This window comes from Idiotropiscis lumnitzeri, chromosome 13 (genome assembly GCF_059441095.1).
Source record: "Idiotropiscis lumnitzeri isolate Australia: NSW breed Sydney's pygmy pipehorse chromosome 13, RoL_Ilum_1.0, whole genome shotgun sequence".
Classification (NCBI taxonomy): domain Eukaryota; kingdom Metazoa; phylum Chordata; class Actinopteri; order Syngnathiformes; family Syngnathidae; genus Idiotropiscis; species Idiotropiscis lumnitzeri.
The window spans coordinates 4,700,075-4,715,610 of record NC_142403.1 but is presented as its reverse complement, the minus strand read 5'-3'; the positions used below and the strand labels follow the sequence as shown (position 1 = coordinate 4,715,610).

Sequence of the window (15,536 nt, the reverse complement as noted above, 5' to 3'; positions counted from 1 at the left end):
ACTCAGTGTCATGCATCAGATCATTTTCAGAGACAAAGCAATCGCCTAACACCATTTGAGAGCTATCTAATATGTTCCTCTTTTCAAGCCCACGAACCGCAATCCAGCCCACACACAGCAAACAGTAGCCATGTTTCATATCACGAATGGCCATGTATGGTAGCCCACACAGACCAGCTCACTGGCCCTTGAAAATCACAGTGCTGACAGGAAAAAAAAACAAGACATTAAGAGAAGTCAAGAGCTTTCTACTCATTGACACAGTCACAAATATTTAAAACAAGTTTAATTTCAAGTTTAATTTCAAGAGGCTTCTGTTTAAATAAGTCAAATTCTGATTTTAACACAGTGGATGAAATCATGAGTTCATTACTTGGGCCTAGTGCAGGGCGATATGAAAAAGAAAATCATGATTCAGGCAGGCATTTACAACACGGCCATAACAATATATTTTTCAGTTATTCGAGAAAAAATTCTTCAACACAATATGACAGCTAGCCTTTTCACACTTTATTTTGCAGTGACATTAAAACTGACCTGTACCAAATTAGAAATGTGAGCATCCAGTTGTGCTGCTATAAAAAATGATCCAATTCAAATGGAAGTAAAGTAGCCTGCATATTTTTGAACAAATGCAGATACCAATCTAAATGAGAGGCATAAAAAATTATTTTCTAGAAGAAACGTGATTATGAAGTTGAGCATGTGCAGATCTCAAAAGTCGAAATCAAAAGTCAGAGCTGTATTGCGAAAAGAATCACATTTTTAAAGTGTACATTCAATATACTATAGCCATCCATTTTCTGAATCGCTTATCGTCAATATTAATACACCGGTACTTTTAATCTTCTAAGCCGCTCCTCCCAGCTGACATACGGTGCGCCGGAATATTTCCTGTTTAGTTTATTTTGCATAATTTTCTCTCCAGACACAGTTTAAATAGCCTGCTATTTTGATGATCAAATTTGGATATGCTCCGCTTTAACGAGGTTCCAGCGAGACCTCTGTACTCAGTCATCAAAGCACTTTTAATTCCAGTCTAATTACGTTAGTTTAGCAGTTAGCATGGCTTCTTCAGCGTTTGGAGAATGATACTTGTAAGAAGTGTAGCGTCTTTGCCACGCGGTTTAGCGGCCACAAGTGGATGCTAAACTTGCTATAGCTAGCTGCTGTGACTTCTTGCCTCGACCTGCCGACTACCCGGCTTCACATAACATATGCGGCCCTGCAAAGCTTTTTGGGACGGTCACCACCGTTCGGTTATCGGAAAAACAGTGATTCTCAGTTTTATTATCCTCTGTATTTTGATGAGGCTCAAAATAAATACTGCTATTCTTGTAGCGTTTGAAAGCATATCTTTAGCATGCATTTGTTTTTGGGTTTTTTTGTAAATCGTTCTTTCCCAATGCAGTAGTATTTCTTATTTGAATTCACCCACCTTATTTATTCATTTTCAATGACTCTAAATTCATTTATTAATTTCATTTAATTTTGCACTGTACATTTGGAATATAAGTGTGTGCGTGTATGTGCGTACGTGTGTGTGTGTGGAAGATGGGGAGAACCACAGTTTACCATCTTGCCCGGCATCCTAATCCATTAAAATTTGGCCTGTCAACTTTGATTGACTGTGAAACAGGCACATATGTATATTACTGATTGATTGAGCTGCTAAACTGTTGAGACCTACATTCATCAAATTCTAAATTTTACACTGAGCACAGACTACTTGGTTACCAAATTGTCTGATGACTCAGGGGCGAGCCAACACCGTGCTCTGAAACATGGCCCCAAAGACGGTAGACTAGACTTGCACTGGCACTAAAATGGACAAAGATGGATTCTCGAGTTTTGTGAAGTCACAAATATCGTGTGAATTCAGCGTTACTACAATCAGGTATGAACTCACTGTAAGTCCAAGATTCACTATGGGCTATTGTTTCCCACAATGCCTGGCAATGGTGACCTGTTCAAGTGTAGCACTGTCGACACAGTTCGAGGTATTGATGGAGAAACAGAGCAATATTGTTTAGTTAGATAAATAACTGCTGTTCGTATTTTTGTATTTAGCCTTGTATTTGCCAAAATAATCTCCGTGGTTAATTGTAATGCACAGCACTACCTTAGGAACGAATGTGACATCGATTTGTTGACTTGGCCGTCCCTTTCACCCGCCAGTTGCTATTGCGTGATATGCCAGATCGTTTGGTTATAAATGTAAATCTATCTTTTCTTATTTATTTTTTTAGGTGCCTCTAATAAGATTGTTTTGAAAGTCATACCAAACTTCATAAAATAAATAAATAAATAAAGCCCACACTGCCAGGCATGCCTCAAGCGTGTCAGTGCCACCTGCTTCCTCATCTGAGAGCGAAATGTCCCGGATTATTGCATATTTATTCATTTATTTATTTATTAAACTCAAAGGATGTAACTTGACCCTCACAAACAGGCGCATGCAACGGCTGATTATTTATTATGCACTCGCCTGACATAGAGTCAACAAAACATGCATCCACAGTGACGGACCTTCAGTCAGTATTGAGTCTGGAGAATTGTGAGAATAATTCACATTTATCGGTATCTGACCATGAAAATGCTGGATGTTGAATTGTGGAGATAGCCAAGCCAAGACGGCTCTCAACAACGCTGCACCACAGCTCGGCTTCTTGCAGCCAAGTAATGCTGCGCGCACCAGTTGCTTTAATGTAACCAGTGAAACTAAAAATGTGTTTGGATTGAGTTCACACCTGCAAAAAAGGTCCTGGCAGGTCCGTTTGAAGTGGAACAAAATGGACTCGGGCATGGGTGCAAAAAATGTGATTGGGACATATCTAGTTTAGTCTTTGAATTCATTTCAGACACAAACCTACTCGTTAGTTGGGATGCTGTAAATGAGGTGACTAATAAACAAAAGAATATTCAGGGAATGAAAAACACTTTGGGTTTGTGTGTGTGTGTGTGTGTGTGGGTGTTAAAAATTGGGCAGAGGGGCGGTGGGGGTTATGAAGGGAATTTACACAATTTTTGGCCTCCTTACCAGCAGTGACGGTGTCCTTGACCCACTGACAGAGTGATAGGCTGCAGTGAGAAAACACAAGATGAGGCCCAGGTCTGCCAGTCTAGATTACAGCTATTGCGACCCACCCAACTACTTGCCCAGCCAAAGTAACAGCTTGAGAAAACTGGCAGTAAAGCTAAAGAGTATAAAAGCTAAATAGCCTCTTTTTGTATTTTATGATCATACACCAAATCAGCAATGGGACCACAATGTAAAGTAGTGTTCAACAATCAACATCCATTAGAACCTTTTTACACGATTGGTGGCTTATGATGAGCAGATGAAGCATTACACACATTACTAAAATGACAAGCTAGTGTTCTTGCTTGGAAATGGTCACGGCATAAATATATAGTGAAATGGTTGGCAAAGCGGTTCTTGTAGCTATAAACAAAGGGCAATTCATCAACCCACAAAATTAGATGTCTCAATTAAGAATAGCTGAGGCTAATGATGCGACACTGTGATTGTGAATGACGTATGACACTTTGTCATCGTGTCAATGTACGTAAGCTGCTTCCGCCGCATCCCAACTTGGGGACAGCCACAGCGTTAGTATTACACCGTGTAATAATATGAAGTCCCGCGGCCAATCGTCCGATGTGAAAAAGGTCAAATCAAGTTGTTTTTATGGATAAATTTAGCTGTTGTGTCTGTTAAAGGGATCTTCCAACCAGGAAGGACCATTTTTCAATAACAAGCTCAATTTATGTATCCTTTTGTTGGCAAAATGATATTAGCTGGTATTTTCTGTGTTATCAGTTCGTTTTGGAAAAAAACATTACAAAGCTAATGAGTTTAAAACAGTTTAAAACATCCACGCTCGCCTGCAGGCAGTTGCTGACTGTCGCCACACGCTGTCTGCCACTTGAGATTTGACAAAATCTAGCATCGCTAAATGTCCTGAATATAACCAGTCAGGATTTGTGTGCGCATTCATGCTGTTTTCCGCTTCAGCCTGTGTAAATGGAGAATCGATCGGCTCTGTAATTTTGATTTTGAGGAGGTGATCACATGAGCTCACGTTTCATGTCAATAAATTCAAACTATTGCTCAAAACGCTTTTATACTTTCACAGGTTGAAGTGGACAAGAGTAGTAATGGGCATTTGCATTTTGGTGGCGGTCGGTCGCCATTTTAGACAACAGAACTGACAAAACGAGCCATATTACAACACTGGAAACAAATAACAAGCCAAGCTCCAAAAGGGGGCGTGCCAATTTGATGTAAATCTCATCACAAAAAAGCCCTCAAATCGTTACAGAGTCTTTTAGGGGGGGTGAATTTTTAGTGCTGATGTAATTTTTACAAACCTATTATAAAAGTTCCAATGTTAAGGTCATCAAAGAGACCCTTTAACCCAGTAGTTTGTAGTGAGTTATTATTGTGCGGGGGGCAAGGGTTAAATGCAAGGACGGAAGTACTAAATAAGGATGAAGACGGAGAGCGATTATTTTTATGAATAAGGACGGAAGGGTGCCCAAGTCGCGGACGGAGGACACGGGGAGCATCGGCAAAATAGGTTAATTGTCCCCAAGTATGGTAATTATTCTACATTACACACGCGCGGTGCAAAATTAAATTGAACAATGGAAATCAGTAAACAACAAGATGGGTGAATGCAAATAACGGATACAGGTAGATAGAATTGTTGGGCGGTATTACAGTTATACTGTATCCCACAGTGTCTAAAATTAGCAACGTGTCATTTTTAACACCGTCAAAAAAAGAAATGCAGCACATAAGGCCCTAATATGATATTAAATGTATTTTTTATAGCACATGGAAATGCGTAGTTGTGTTTTGAACTTAATATTACTCAAATTATCTCAAGCGAGGACGAGAGAGTTATTTTGCGGCTACAGGACACTCGCTACTTAACGTTTTGCCATGAATCTTGTGAGAACTAAAAATGGAAAATATGCGCCAGATCAATTGTGCCAGCTCATGCCTGAAAGTGTTGCTTTATTCCTTCATGTCATGAGTTGAATTACCACTCTTTACCTTTTATTAGATTTTGTATTTATAATATTTTTTACTGTATCTATTTTTATTTCTTTTTTTTTTTACTTTTTTACTGTGTTTACAATTTTTGGAGCCAGTTGGGAGTTGTAAACAAGCCCTTTTCTTTCACGTGTTTATATCTTGTGACAAATCTACAAACAGGAAATATAACGTTACTGGACTAACACTGTCCTAACGGCCACAAGTGGAACCGGGAGCTAGTTAATGTGGAAGACAGTTTAAAAAAAAGTGCCTTTCATTTACCATTTACTAGTTTAATCAAACTGGATGTTTCATTTTTTGTGATTATGACCTGTTTCAGCAAAAGTACAATTAGTAACCCATTTAAACTTAATGAAAAGGTAAACAAAACCAATTGTGGAATTGGTCAATGAGTCCTACCTATATTTGACAGACTGGTCGGCACGAGCTACAAATAGGTCAAAAATTAGAGACAGTAATACCGTACACGTCGGTGTAACGAGGAGACGGTAAAACTACCGTATGGCAAAATTTGAATGGCGCCCAACCCTAGTACATTAGTTAAAGCTGTGCAATTGTGTAAAAGTGTCGTGTCATTTCCAAGAGTGCTTATCCTGTAGAGGGTCGTGGTGGGGTGTTAGAGCCTATCCCAGCTGACGTCGGGCAAAGGTCACTCCACTCCCCGGAATGATACCTTTTATGAACTGCAACAAATACTGGTCTTTCCAAAAGTTGTGAATTACAATTTAATTATGAACAACTTTGGTATCTGAGGTGTCAAACGACAAAGGAAAATAAAAATGCAACCAATAAGAACATGGTCAGATGCTAAAAGAAGCTGCGCCAGATCCTGTATGTGCCAGCAAAACGAACAGAACACTCAAATTCTAACAAGTGTTTTTTGGTTTATTTGGGGTTTTTTTTTCACAAAGACACTCACACACAGTTGTAACACTGCCTAGCTCACTAACCCTGGCATGTCTTGTCCAATCCCGCCCTGATCCATCCTTTTTTCTTACATCTCTTCCTCACAGGGTGTGCCTTCCCAAAACCATAAAATAGAATCCAACTCCTCTGTAACGTTTTTGCTGTCATGTATTGTCACAGCATCCAACATCAAAAACAGACCTACTCCTTTAAATATTTGGACAGATTTACAGTAAGTGCACATTCAGCAGGGCAGACATCATGCCGCTTTGCCCAGGCTGCCGACACATATCACAATTGTTCTGACACACTGACATAGTAGAGAATGCAGAGAAAGTCATTCTATTTCATCAAATCCCAAGTTTTATTGCAACACCTTTTCTCTTCATGCAATTAAAGCGGCCCTGCTGCATGGATGAGTACAAATTCCAGTAAACCGTCTCCGCAAGGTCTGAACAATGATATCCAACAGGAAAAAAAACATTTTTTGAAAGACAAAAATCTAATCTGAGAGAGATCAAATGTGAGTCATTCTTGCATGCCCAACATGAGAGGAATTTCAGACATTTTAGATAATCAGTGTTGATATAATGCGTTATTTAATCCAGCCGATTGAGCAACATATTTGCTTTTTGTCCTAACCACAGATAATGAATATATTTATTCACTAGAATTCTTTAATCTTTTTTAAATAATTTGTTAATCTATTGCATTTACAGCAATTGATTGAAATGGGGAAAAAGTTACCTATACTTTTAACATTCTTGAAATCATTTGATCAAATGATTGTTTAACTAAATATAATAAAACAATATATCATTATTATCATTGCTATGGTTTATGTAGCTTTTTTGTATCTATAAACGCTCTGGCTCATGTGCCCATTTTGAAAATCAAATGAAGCCTTATAAGCACACTCCAAAAAAAATCCCACCTAGTCACTATTGATGAATTTGTTGTTTTCAAAACTGTCAGGAAGCATGTAATGTACATTACTGTCATCTGTATATAAACAAGTGACGTTAATATGGTATAACTTCCAAAAAAACGACTTTTTGGACTAAAAGACTAACAGGTTGAGCACTTGTCACGACTATGCAGACATTCCAATGTATTACACGAACAAAATGTAAACATATCAATCATGCAACGCTGATTTATAACGACATCATTGCGCTCATTAAATCAGTTGCTGGAGGAAAAAGCGTCAAGTGAACTATTACGCGCGCACCAGGACGCACATAAAATCAGGCGGTTCTTCAATTTGAACCGCACCGCTTTTCTTCTGACTTTTCCATCTGAAAACTTTAAAAAGTGCTCTACCTGGTTAGTTGTGTCGGGCGGGAGGTTCTTAATGAGTATTTTCCGCCTGTTGCTAAGCCCTTGGCGAGTTTTAGCGAGCCTCTTCTCTATCTCCTCCGGCTCCAGCTCGGGCAAGTCTCGGAGGCTCGTCCATGGCTCCGCCGGCTGCGCTGCGGCTTTCACCCCTTCATCCTCTGGCTGCTGACTCTCGGGGCAGTTCATCCCCGGGAAAAGTGTGCTCTTCCGGGCTAGGGAGGTGTGGACGCTTGGCGGCTGGATGGACGACGCTGCCGCCATTTTGGATGTCTGGGAGCAGAGTGAGCGCGAAGAGCGAGAGGCGGCGAGCAGGTGGGAAGCAAGTCAAGTGCGCGACTGTGTGTGGCTGACGCTGTGTGCGTGCTGGTGAGAAAGAACAACTCCACTGGATAAACTTGAAAAACAATGTTGTATGGCAAAATTGTAATGGATATATTACGCAAAAAAAAAAGCAAATGTAGGTACGTGACAACAAAATTAAAAAACATTTTCCCCCAGCAAGACCAGTGCCACCGCAAAGAGCTAAAATAAAAGAACAAAACCCTGTTTGAAAGTTGTCAACATGTGCAACATTAAGGAAGCCATGTCACATTTTAAAGGTTTCGAAAAGCTGGGAAAAATGTCATCATGTTTCTAATTCAAACCTGTGGAATGGCCAGTGATCAGATTGTAAGAAAAAGGTTGAAGCTGAGATATTGAGGTTTCACGGTTTCCTTAAAGGTATCGTACGTAGAAATTTGGGATTTTTCAATATTCATTAATTAAACAAAATCAATAATTTACTAACAAATATGTTCTATCGCACCAACATTACCTTACGCCGTCATCTTTCTGCAACGGAAACTCGAAGGACACAAAGTACCTGATCAAAAGTTTGTATGAAATGGAGTGCACTTACTTTGTCGCTTGAGGGGATACCAGAAGTCAATTGTGAGTACATTTTGCTTGCACGACTGCCGACGAAATTGTGGTAAGTAGTGATGCGTGATGTGAAAGATTTCAAACAATACCTATTACTGTAATTTCCCGCTTTCCTGCCAATACAATAGCAATATATGTAGTCGCATGGCTCGCTACGTTCAGAACTCTTGGAACAGTGAGGTGATGAGCAACCTCAAAAACTCTAATGCATATATGTACCTATTAATAAAGTTGGTTGCATTTTATCAGCCCCACAAGTGTTTTGGATACATTTAACACACACACACACACACATATATACATATATATAAATATATATATATATATATATATATATATATATATATATATATATATATATATATATATATGAACAAAATCAATGACATGCTTTTGTTTACATTGCCTTCACCAATAAAACCTGACAACAAGACAACAATCCACGGAGGTCCTACTGGTTGCATGCGATGCCATCCGCGATGTTAAAAGTGCAGTGAAAAGTTGCTCGTCAATTTGTAGTGTAATCCATTGTCGATTAAGTCTACATCATTACAGTATTTAGAAACAAAGGTAAAAGTACAGTTGTACACGGATGCTGTACGCTGATCTCGCTGTCCATTCTGGCTGGGTATCTGGTGCCAGTCGCCAATCTCGAAGTTCCTGGTGAGTGTAACAAATGTTGGCTCAACATATGGTGCATAAACAAGCAATGAAATTGTACAAAAAGAGCACCATAGAAAATAGCTGGTAGCCAATGAGCATGGTTAGCATCAATGCTACCTGGCTATTAGATTAGCGCTACTATGCACTGCGGCAGCTCATTAATAAATTGTGTCTGATCCGATGAGACTCGTGAACCCAACTGTTTAAACACGTTTCAAAAGCCTTCCTACCCTTACGCTTGTATCTCATTGAGCGGCGGGCTTAGTGTTTATGCATGCGTGTGAGTGAGTGCCAACTCGCACAGCGGCGAGTAGGCTGATTGACACAAGAGGCAACCACACAGTGCGAGTAAATGCTGACGTATGTTAACAAACGTGCATGCACATGACCAAGTCCGAAAAAACTATTGTGTCCATTATTTGTCATCGAGAAATACGTTGATATAGTAATTATTGTGACAGGCCTAAGGATGCGGGTCCGTTTAGAATTACACTTCTTATTTAATGCCAATACCTGAATTTTGTGACACACATCCAATATAACTTTGTTTACTTGCACAGGACGCGTGAAACAACCTACATGCAAAAATACTGAAATTGCACATTGATACCCATGCAAATAAATCTGACACAGACGCAAAATGCACAAGAGATTTTCCAGTTTCACATCTGAGGAGGTGCCGCTGACACCCCCAACTCATTTGTGCAGGCAGCCCCCTCAGGCTTTTGTCTCTCCTTTATTACATTGCCATCTAATGTTGTGATGTATGATCTATGCGATTGAAGCATATTTAAACAGCGGTGAGGTCTTCCTAACTGTGGTGAAGTCCAATGAACACATTTCTTCTCATACGTGGAAACCACTCGAGCTTCCTGTTTGCTTTTACGGATAATGTGAGTATGATTGCTTGTGAGCTTCCCTCCTCTCTACCATCTCATGAAGCAAATGCCAAGCTAACAGCCAACTGAGCATGCCTGCCCACAGAGGGTGGAAAGCTGCTCCTGGCAAACATTGGGAACACTGCTTCCCCGCAGAGCCCTCACAATGCATGTGGAGCTTCTACAGGCTGCATGAGCGTCTGATGGACAAAAAAAACATCCAAATCATACATTCACACGCATGTCAGGAAACACACTTCTACCCACTTACAAATATTTCCAGCACAATTATACCCTAGGCTTTTGAAAGATATTGAAATCAAACCTCACCTTCCAACCTCCATGTTCTCTCTCTCTCTCTCTCTTTCTTTCTCTCTCTCTCTCTGCCATCTGTGTGAAGTGTTTCTTGGCAAATCGAGGTCCAGACAATCACAGTTGTTGGTGGGTGAGAATGATCTCACATTGCCAACTGACTGAACTGTCTTTGGACTGTTGGTATTAGAGGGCTGAAAGAAGCTGGAGCCCAGTACAGTCAAGGGAGCAATGTTCAACATCGAGAGATACCTGAAGGCATGTCAGCCTTGTTTCCACAAAGAGGGACACATCAGTTTGGTTCACCACAGTACGGTTCTACACAGTAAACACTGGTCTAGCTTTAGTTTCCATAGCACAATGTACAGGCTGAATGGGGATAACGGCATGATATAAATCACCCATTGGTGAAGAAATTTAAGAACAGGTGTGATATAAAGTGATCGGCTTCTATCAATCTGGAAAGGGTTAGAAATGACAAAGTCACTCCTAATGCTGTACGACTCAAAATTAGAGCCATTATTCACAAAGTGAGAATATGCAGGCAAGGTGGTGAAACTTCCCAGGAGTGGCCAGCCGACAAAAATTACCCAGAGAGCACGGTGTCAACTCTTCCAGGAGATCTCAAAGGAAACCATGACTTGATAGAGGACACAAATGCATGTAGGCAGGAGTGCACGGCATGGAGTATTGAAGAAAAAATCTCAACTCAAAGTAACAAAGAAACACCGGGAAACAAAAAACACTGATCAGGCCAACTAACAAATGCTCATCAAAAGTGGATGAGGGAGCTGATTGGAAGACGAGCACAACAACAAGACAGACATCGACAAAGGACCACAAGGAAAACATGAAACTAAATGCTACACCAAATCAGGGCATTGCACTACGCCAGACACCCCAAAACTAAATAAGTACAAAAACAGGACGGGCGGAAGGGGTCTAAGGAGGCGGAACCATGACCTGACGGCGTTCAGATGAGCGGATGCTGGCGGTGTCGGTCTGGTGGATGTCCCAGAGGCCAGACAGGAGTCGACGGCGGCCGCAAGATCCGAGGTCGGCCGACATATGCGAACATATCCAGAACCTTGCTCAACACGCTCTTAATACAAGAAGGATCAAGACTTTGTAAAAAGCAACTTGTTTGTTCTTGCATCTATTATGAGAGTGGTACATGTGTGCATTTAGTTTCACGAAACAATGACTGTGGAGGGTATAAGAAAAAAATTACTTTCCATGTTGTTTGCTTGCAGCGGTGCGAAAGTTTCAATTTTGGAAGGCATTAACTGTAAGAATTCAATGTGCGTTTTTACTAATGACAAATTATTTTACAGTTTGCATTCAGATCAATTGCAAATGTGTTCCTTATATATCAAATATAAATGAATTGTGGCAGAGTAAGAATACTGCATCCATTTAAAAAATAAAAGCAAAGGAGGTTGGTGTGTGTGCGAAAGACAAATCCCTCGGCACCAACACGACATCCCATCACCTGCCTAACACAGCTAATGTCGTCAATTAACACTAATCTGTTCATTTTACACTTGGGCAAGCACTCCAGAGACAACCATTTGGACACAAAACATTGAAGTGTCAATTTTCCCCGACTACGTCATTTTTAAACGACACTCACGTCCAACCACTTGGCAAGGTCTCCTTTTTCTTCAGAAAAATCAGATACTGTCTGCTGCAATCGCATCCAAAAAGGATATTAGCGGCAAGATCTTGTGTGAATGCTGCTGACAGATTGGAGGACATGAATCATTGAGCAGTTGTTCTCTGACAAGAAGGCAAGGACTTGTCTGTCACAGGCTTGAGTTTTGAAATGCATGAATCCCTTCTTTAAGTGCTTAACAGAATTCCTATGAGACAAAGACTTTTGTTTTCACATTTCCCCGAAGCACTCACGCACTATAACAGCAAAACCACCTGAAGCTGCTCTAAATCTCTGAAAGTGTTTGGATAAATTAAACCATGTACAGTATAATTGGCTTATGCTTTACAAATGAAGTAAAAGAGCTTGTTAGTCCCGCACCAATTTTATAAACCAGAACACTGTCAGTGCTTGAGCCTGTCAGCCATTGAGTCAGAGCGTTTTGAAGTGGGTGGGAGGACAGAGAGGAAAATGCTCGCCGGGATTGAGAGCGTGGGTGAGCAGAGTGGCACCTGGTTTGCGCTTGGTGGGCGTCGGGGGGGAGGGAAGAGGAGGGAAAGAGCCCAGAGTGAACCCTGTGTGGAAAAGTGGTTCTTGCATGTAGGAGTCGATGGCGAGCGTATCCGGGCGTCTAATTTCACTGTGATTGCAGACGTCGCACTCTGTGGTCCAATCTGGCAAAATGCATAGGATGGAAAATTGCCTTTGACGGCACTCCCCCGTTTTTGTGTAGCAATGACTTCCTTCAACAGAGATGCAGGGGCTTGTGACCTATTAAAAAAAGCTGACCTGAGCAATATATCGAGAGTTCCCTGTCCACTTGAAGCCCCCCATTTTAGCCGTCATCAGCACACTATCAAACCTTAATGTCGGGGGTCTCATTGTTATTAGCCCTGAATATAAATCATGTGTCCTATTTTTTTCTATTTCTTTTTAAATGCGCTTGTGCAGGTAGGAGAACTGAGTCAACACCAGCACCCAGAGTATTTTTGAACACGTGTTTTTAGGCTGGCATAAGACACAAAAGCATTCACTTCAAATCATTGTTGTAGCCAACAACATTAATAAAAATATATACCATAAAAAGTTCAAACTTTATCAAATCAGGCCATGGATGGGGAATATCTTTCTTCCCATTACATCGCTGGAATTTCATGTCAAGGAACTTGCTGTCTTACTTTAGACCGTGCCATTGTCAACCGAGGTAGAAAAAAGTAACAAGCTTAATTTCAATCAACATATTAAGATTTTTGTAAATGATCTGTTTTCAACTAAACCTAAAATATCAGGAAAATAAATATTCAACTAGAGATATGTGAAGACACTACTTCACTACAGTTACTTCCTACCACTGAGCGCAACTGTGTCATTCAGCTAGTATGCTAATTTGTTTCAGCAATTGCTTCCAACAAAACAAAATCGATGAATTGACAACTAATCCATCCATCATCTATTCCACTTGTCCTCACAAGGGTCGCAGGCGTGCTGGATCCTATCCCAGCAGGCGAGGTACACCCTTGCCAGGCAATCGGAGGGCACACAAAGACAAATAACCGTACCTAGGCACAATCTAGGGTCTTTGGAATGTAGGAAGAAACCGGAGCACCCGGAGAAAACTCACACAGGCACGGGTAGAACATGTAAACCCCACGCAGATAGTCCGGAACCTCTGCTCTGTGAGGCCATCGTGCCAACCAGTCGGCCACCGTTCCTGACACCTAATAGATTATGAAATTAATTAACAACTATTTTAATAATCGCGTTATCATTTAAAGTCAATGTATTGTCTGTAGTCCTTCATGAAAACAGACTCATTATCGTATGTGTTGAGTCAGAATAATACATTTGCAAACATCTGTTTTTACTATGGAAAAAAAAACAGTAGTTAAAAGAAAAGGCTGGCGCTTACAATATCTACCTTAATTGCTTTGTTGTTTTTTTTAAATCATTAAACTCAACCAAATAATTGGTTATTAAACAGTAATTATGGATGATTGATTCTGTATTACACTTTAATGAATAATCAAATCAGATTATCGATTATTCGCTGGCATAATCAATAGAATAAACATTTGTAAAAAATATTTAATAGTAACAGCCCTAATAGAATAGAGCTCCTCATCAACACACTGAATGCAAGACTGTTCGTATGATTACTCGAGTCAGACGACTTTCGAAAAGTAGGGCCGAGAAATATGCCACGAGTGCATGCCCGCTGTACTTGCTGGCAGAGCAGAGTGAAATAACCCAAGGGTTTTTGGACACTGAGCTCTGTGCTCTAATTTACTGTCTCTACTTGGCAAAGTCGAGTGAAGTACTAGTGAGAGCAGAAGACGACGCAAGAACATTCTTTCGTATGACTCCGTGAGCATGACAGCTCTGCTGTGGGATAATTGTGCAGTCGACAGTTTGATCCCCGCATCCGTTATTTGGGAGAGCAAGGGGCAGTTTACACAAAACCATTTTAAAATGAAGCCAGATCCTTTTGCCCGCTCATTTGCACAACAACAAACGTGTGTGTGAACACTTTGGAAAAATGCTGGCACAACTAAAGTGGCAGATGTGTGCATGCATGCGGACGTCGCATTCATTCATGAATACTATTCTGGAACACGGCATTAATTAATTAAATATGGAATTAAACAAATCAATGTGTCAGTAATTGTCAAATCATATATATAATTATTTCTGTTTTGAATTAATTATTTCATGGTACCGTGTATGTTTCATGATTTTATTTTATCAGTCAAACTCGCAAAATCATTTTATTTGCTCCTATGCTGCTCCGTCAAGATCTGTAGGTGGAGGACCGCACATGGATGAAGTGCATCACCTGTAGTAACTACGACACAATCAAACTGCGCTACAAAATGGCAACCTCACTATATAAGGCAATAAAGTGGCTTTGGATTTCCCAACACAGTCTTAGACTGCCCCTTTTGATTGGACTTGAGTGAGTCACGGTGGTCGTGAGCTTTGATAATATACAAGTTTCCTATAGGAAAGTAGTATTTATATTTATTATGTATACATGAGGCCGCACGGTGGCCCGACTCGTGGGCACGATGGCCTCACTGTGAGAGACAGCAGCAGTCGTGGGTTCAATCCCAGCTCCGGCCGTCCTGTGTGGAGTTTGCATGTTCTACCCGTACCTGCGTGGGTTTCCCCCGGGTACTCCAGTTTCCTCCCACATTCCAAAAACATGCATGGCAGGCTGATTGAACACCCTAAATTGCCACTAGGTATGAGTGTGAGCGCAGATGGTTGTTCGTCTCTGTGTGCCCTGCGATTGGCTGGCAACCAGTTCAGGGTGTCCCCCGCCTACTGCCCGAAGATAGCTGGGATAGGCTCCAGCACCCCCTGCGACCCTTGTGAGGAGAAGCGGTACAGATGATGGATGGATGGATGTAAACATGATAACTAAGCCTTTGAAGGAGTGGAGCATAATTCTGAAAGCTTATCAGATGTGGACGCTTTGATATCAAGAAATTGCCTGCAGCTGAGCTTGGCCAACAGTGCTTGGCGAGCTAATGAAGTTTAAAAGACACTTAAGGAGTCACAGAGACAGAGAGATGATGATGCCTACCTTGAGGATAAACAATGTGACCATCAGTAGATAACTGTTTATGGTAGCGGATATTTTGAGTGCTTAAAAGAGAGAAACATTTTGCCCCAATAAAATCAATGTCCAGTATTGGCCACATTCTTTCTGAACAAACGTTTGTCCTTCCTTCTAAATGTAGAGTTGGTCAGAACCCTCGACAGCTGAGCTCTTCAAACCCCCAATCATTACAAA

General features: G+C 40.8%; 1 protein-coding gene across 1 annotated transcript in view; it reads right to left on the bottom strand.

Annotated features, from left to right (window-relative positions):
* raver2 (ribonucleoprotein, PTB-binding 2) overlaps positions 1-7,781 on the bottom strand; it is a 52,148-nt gene extending 44,367 nt beyond the window's left edge. Inside the window, exon 1 of the mRNA XM_088313945.1 lies at positions 7,298-7,781. Coding sequence (XP_088170071.1) covers positions 7,298-7,573 — 276 coding nt within the window. The 5' untranslated portion in view covers positions 7,574-7,781. The remainder of the gene's footprint in view (positions 1-7,297) is intronic.
* Between the last annotated feature and the right edge of the window lie 7,755 nt (positions 7,782-15,536).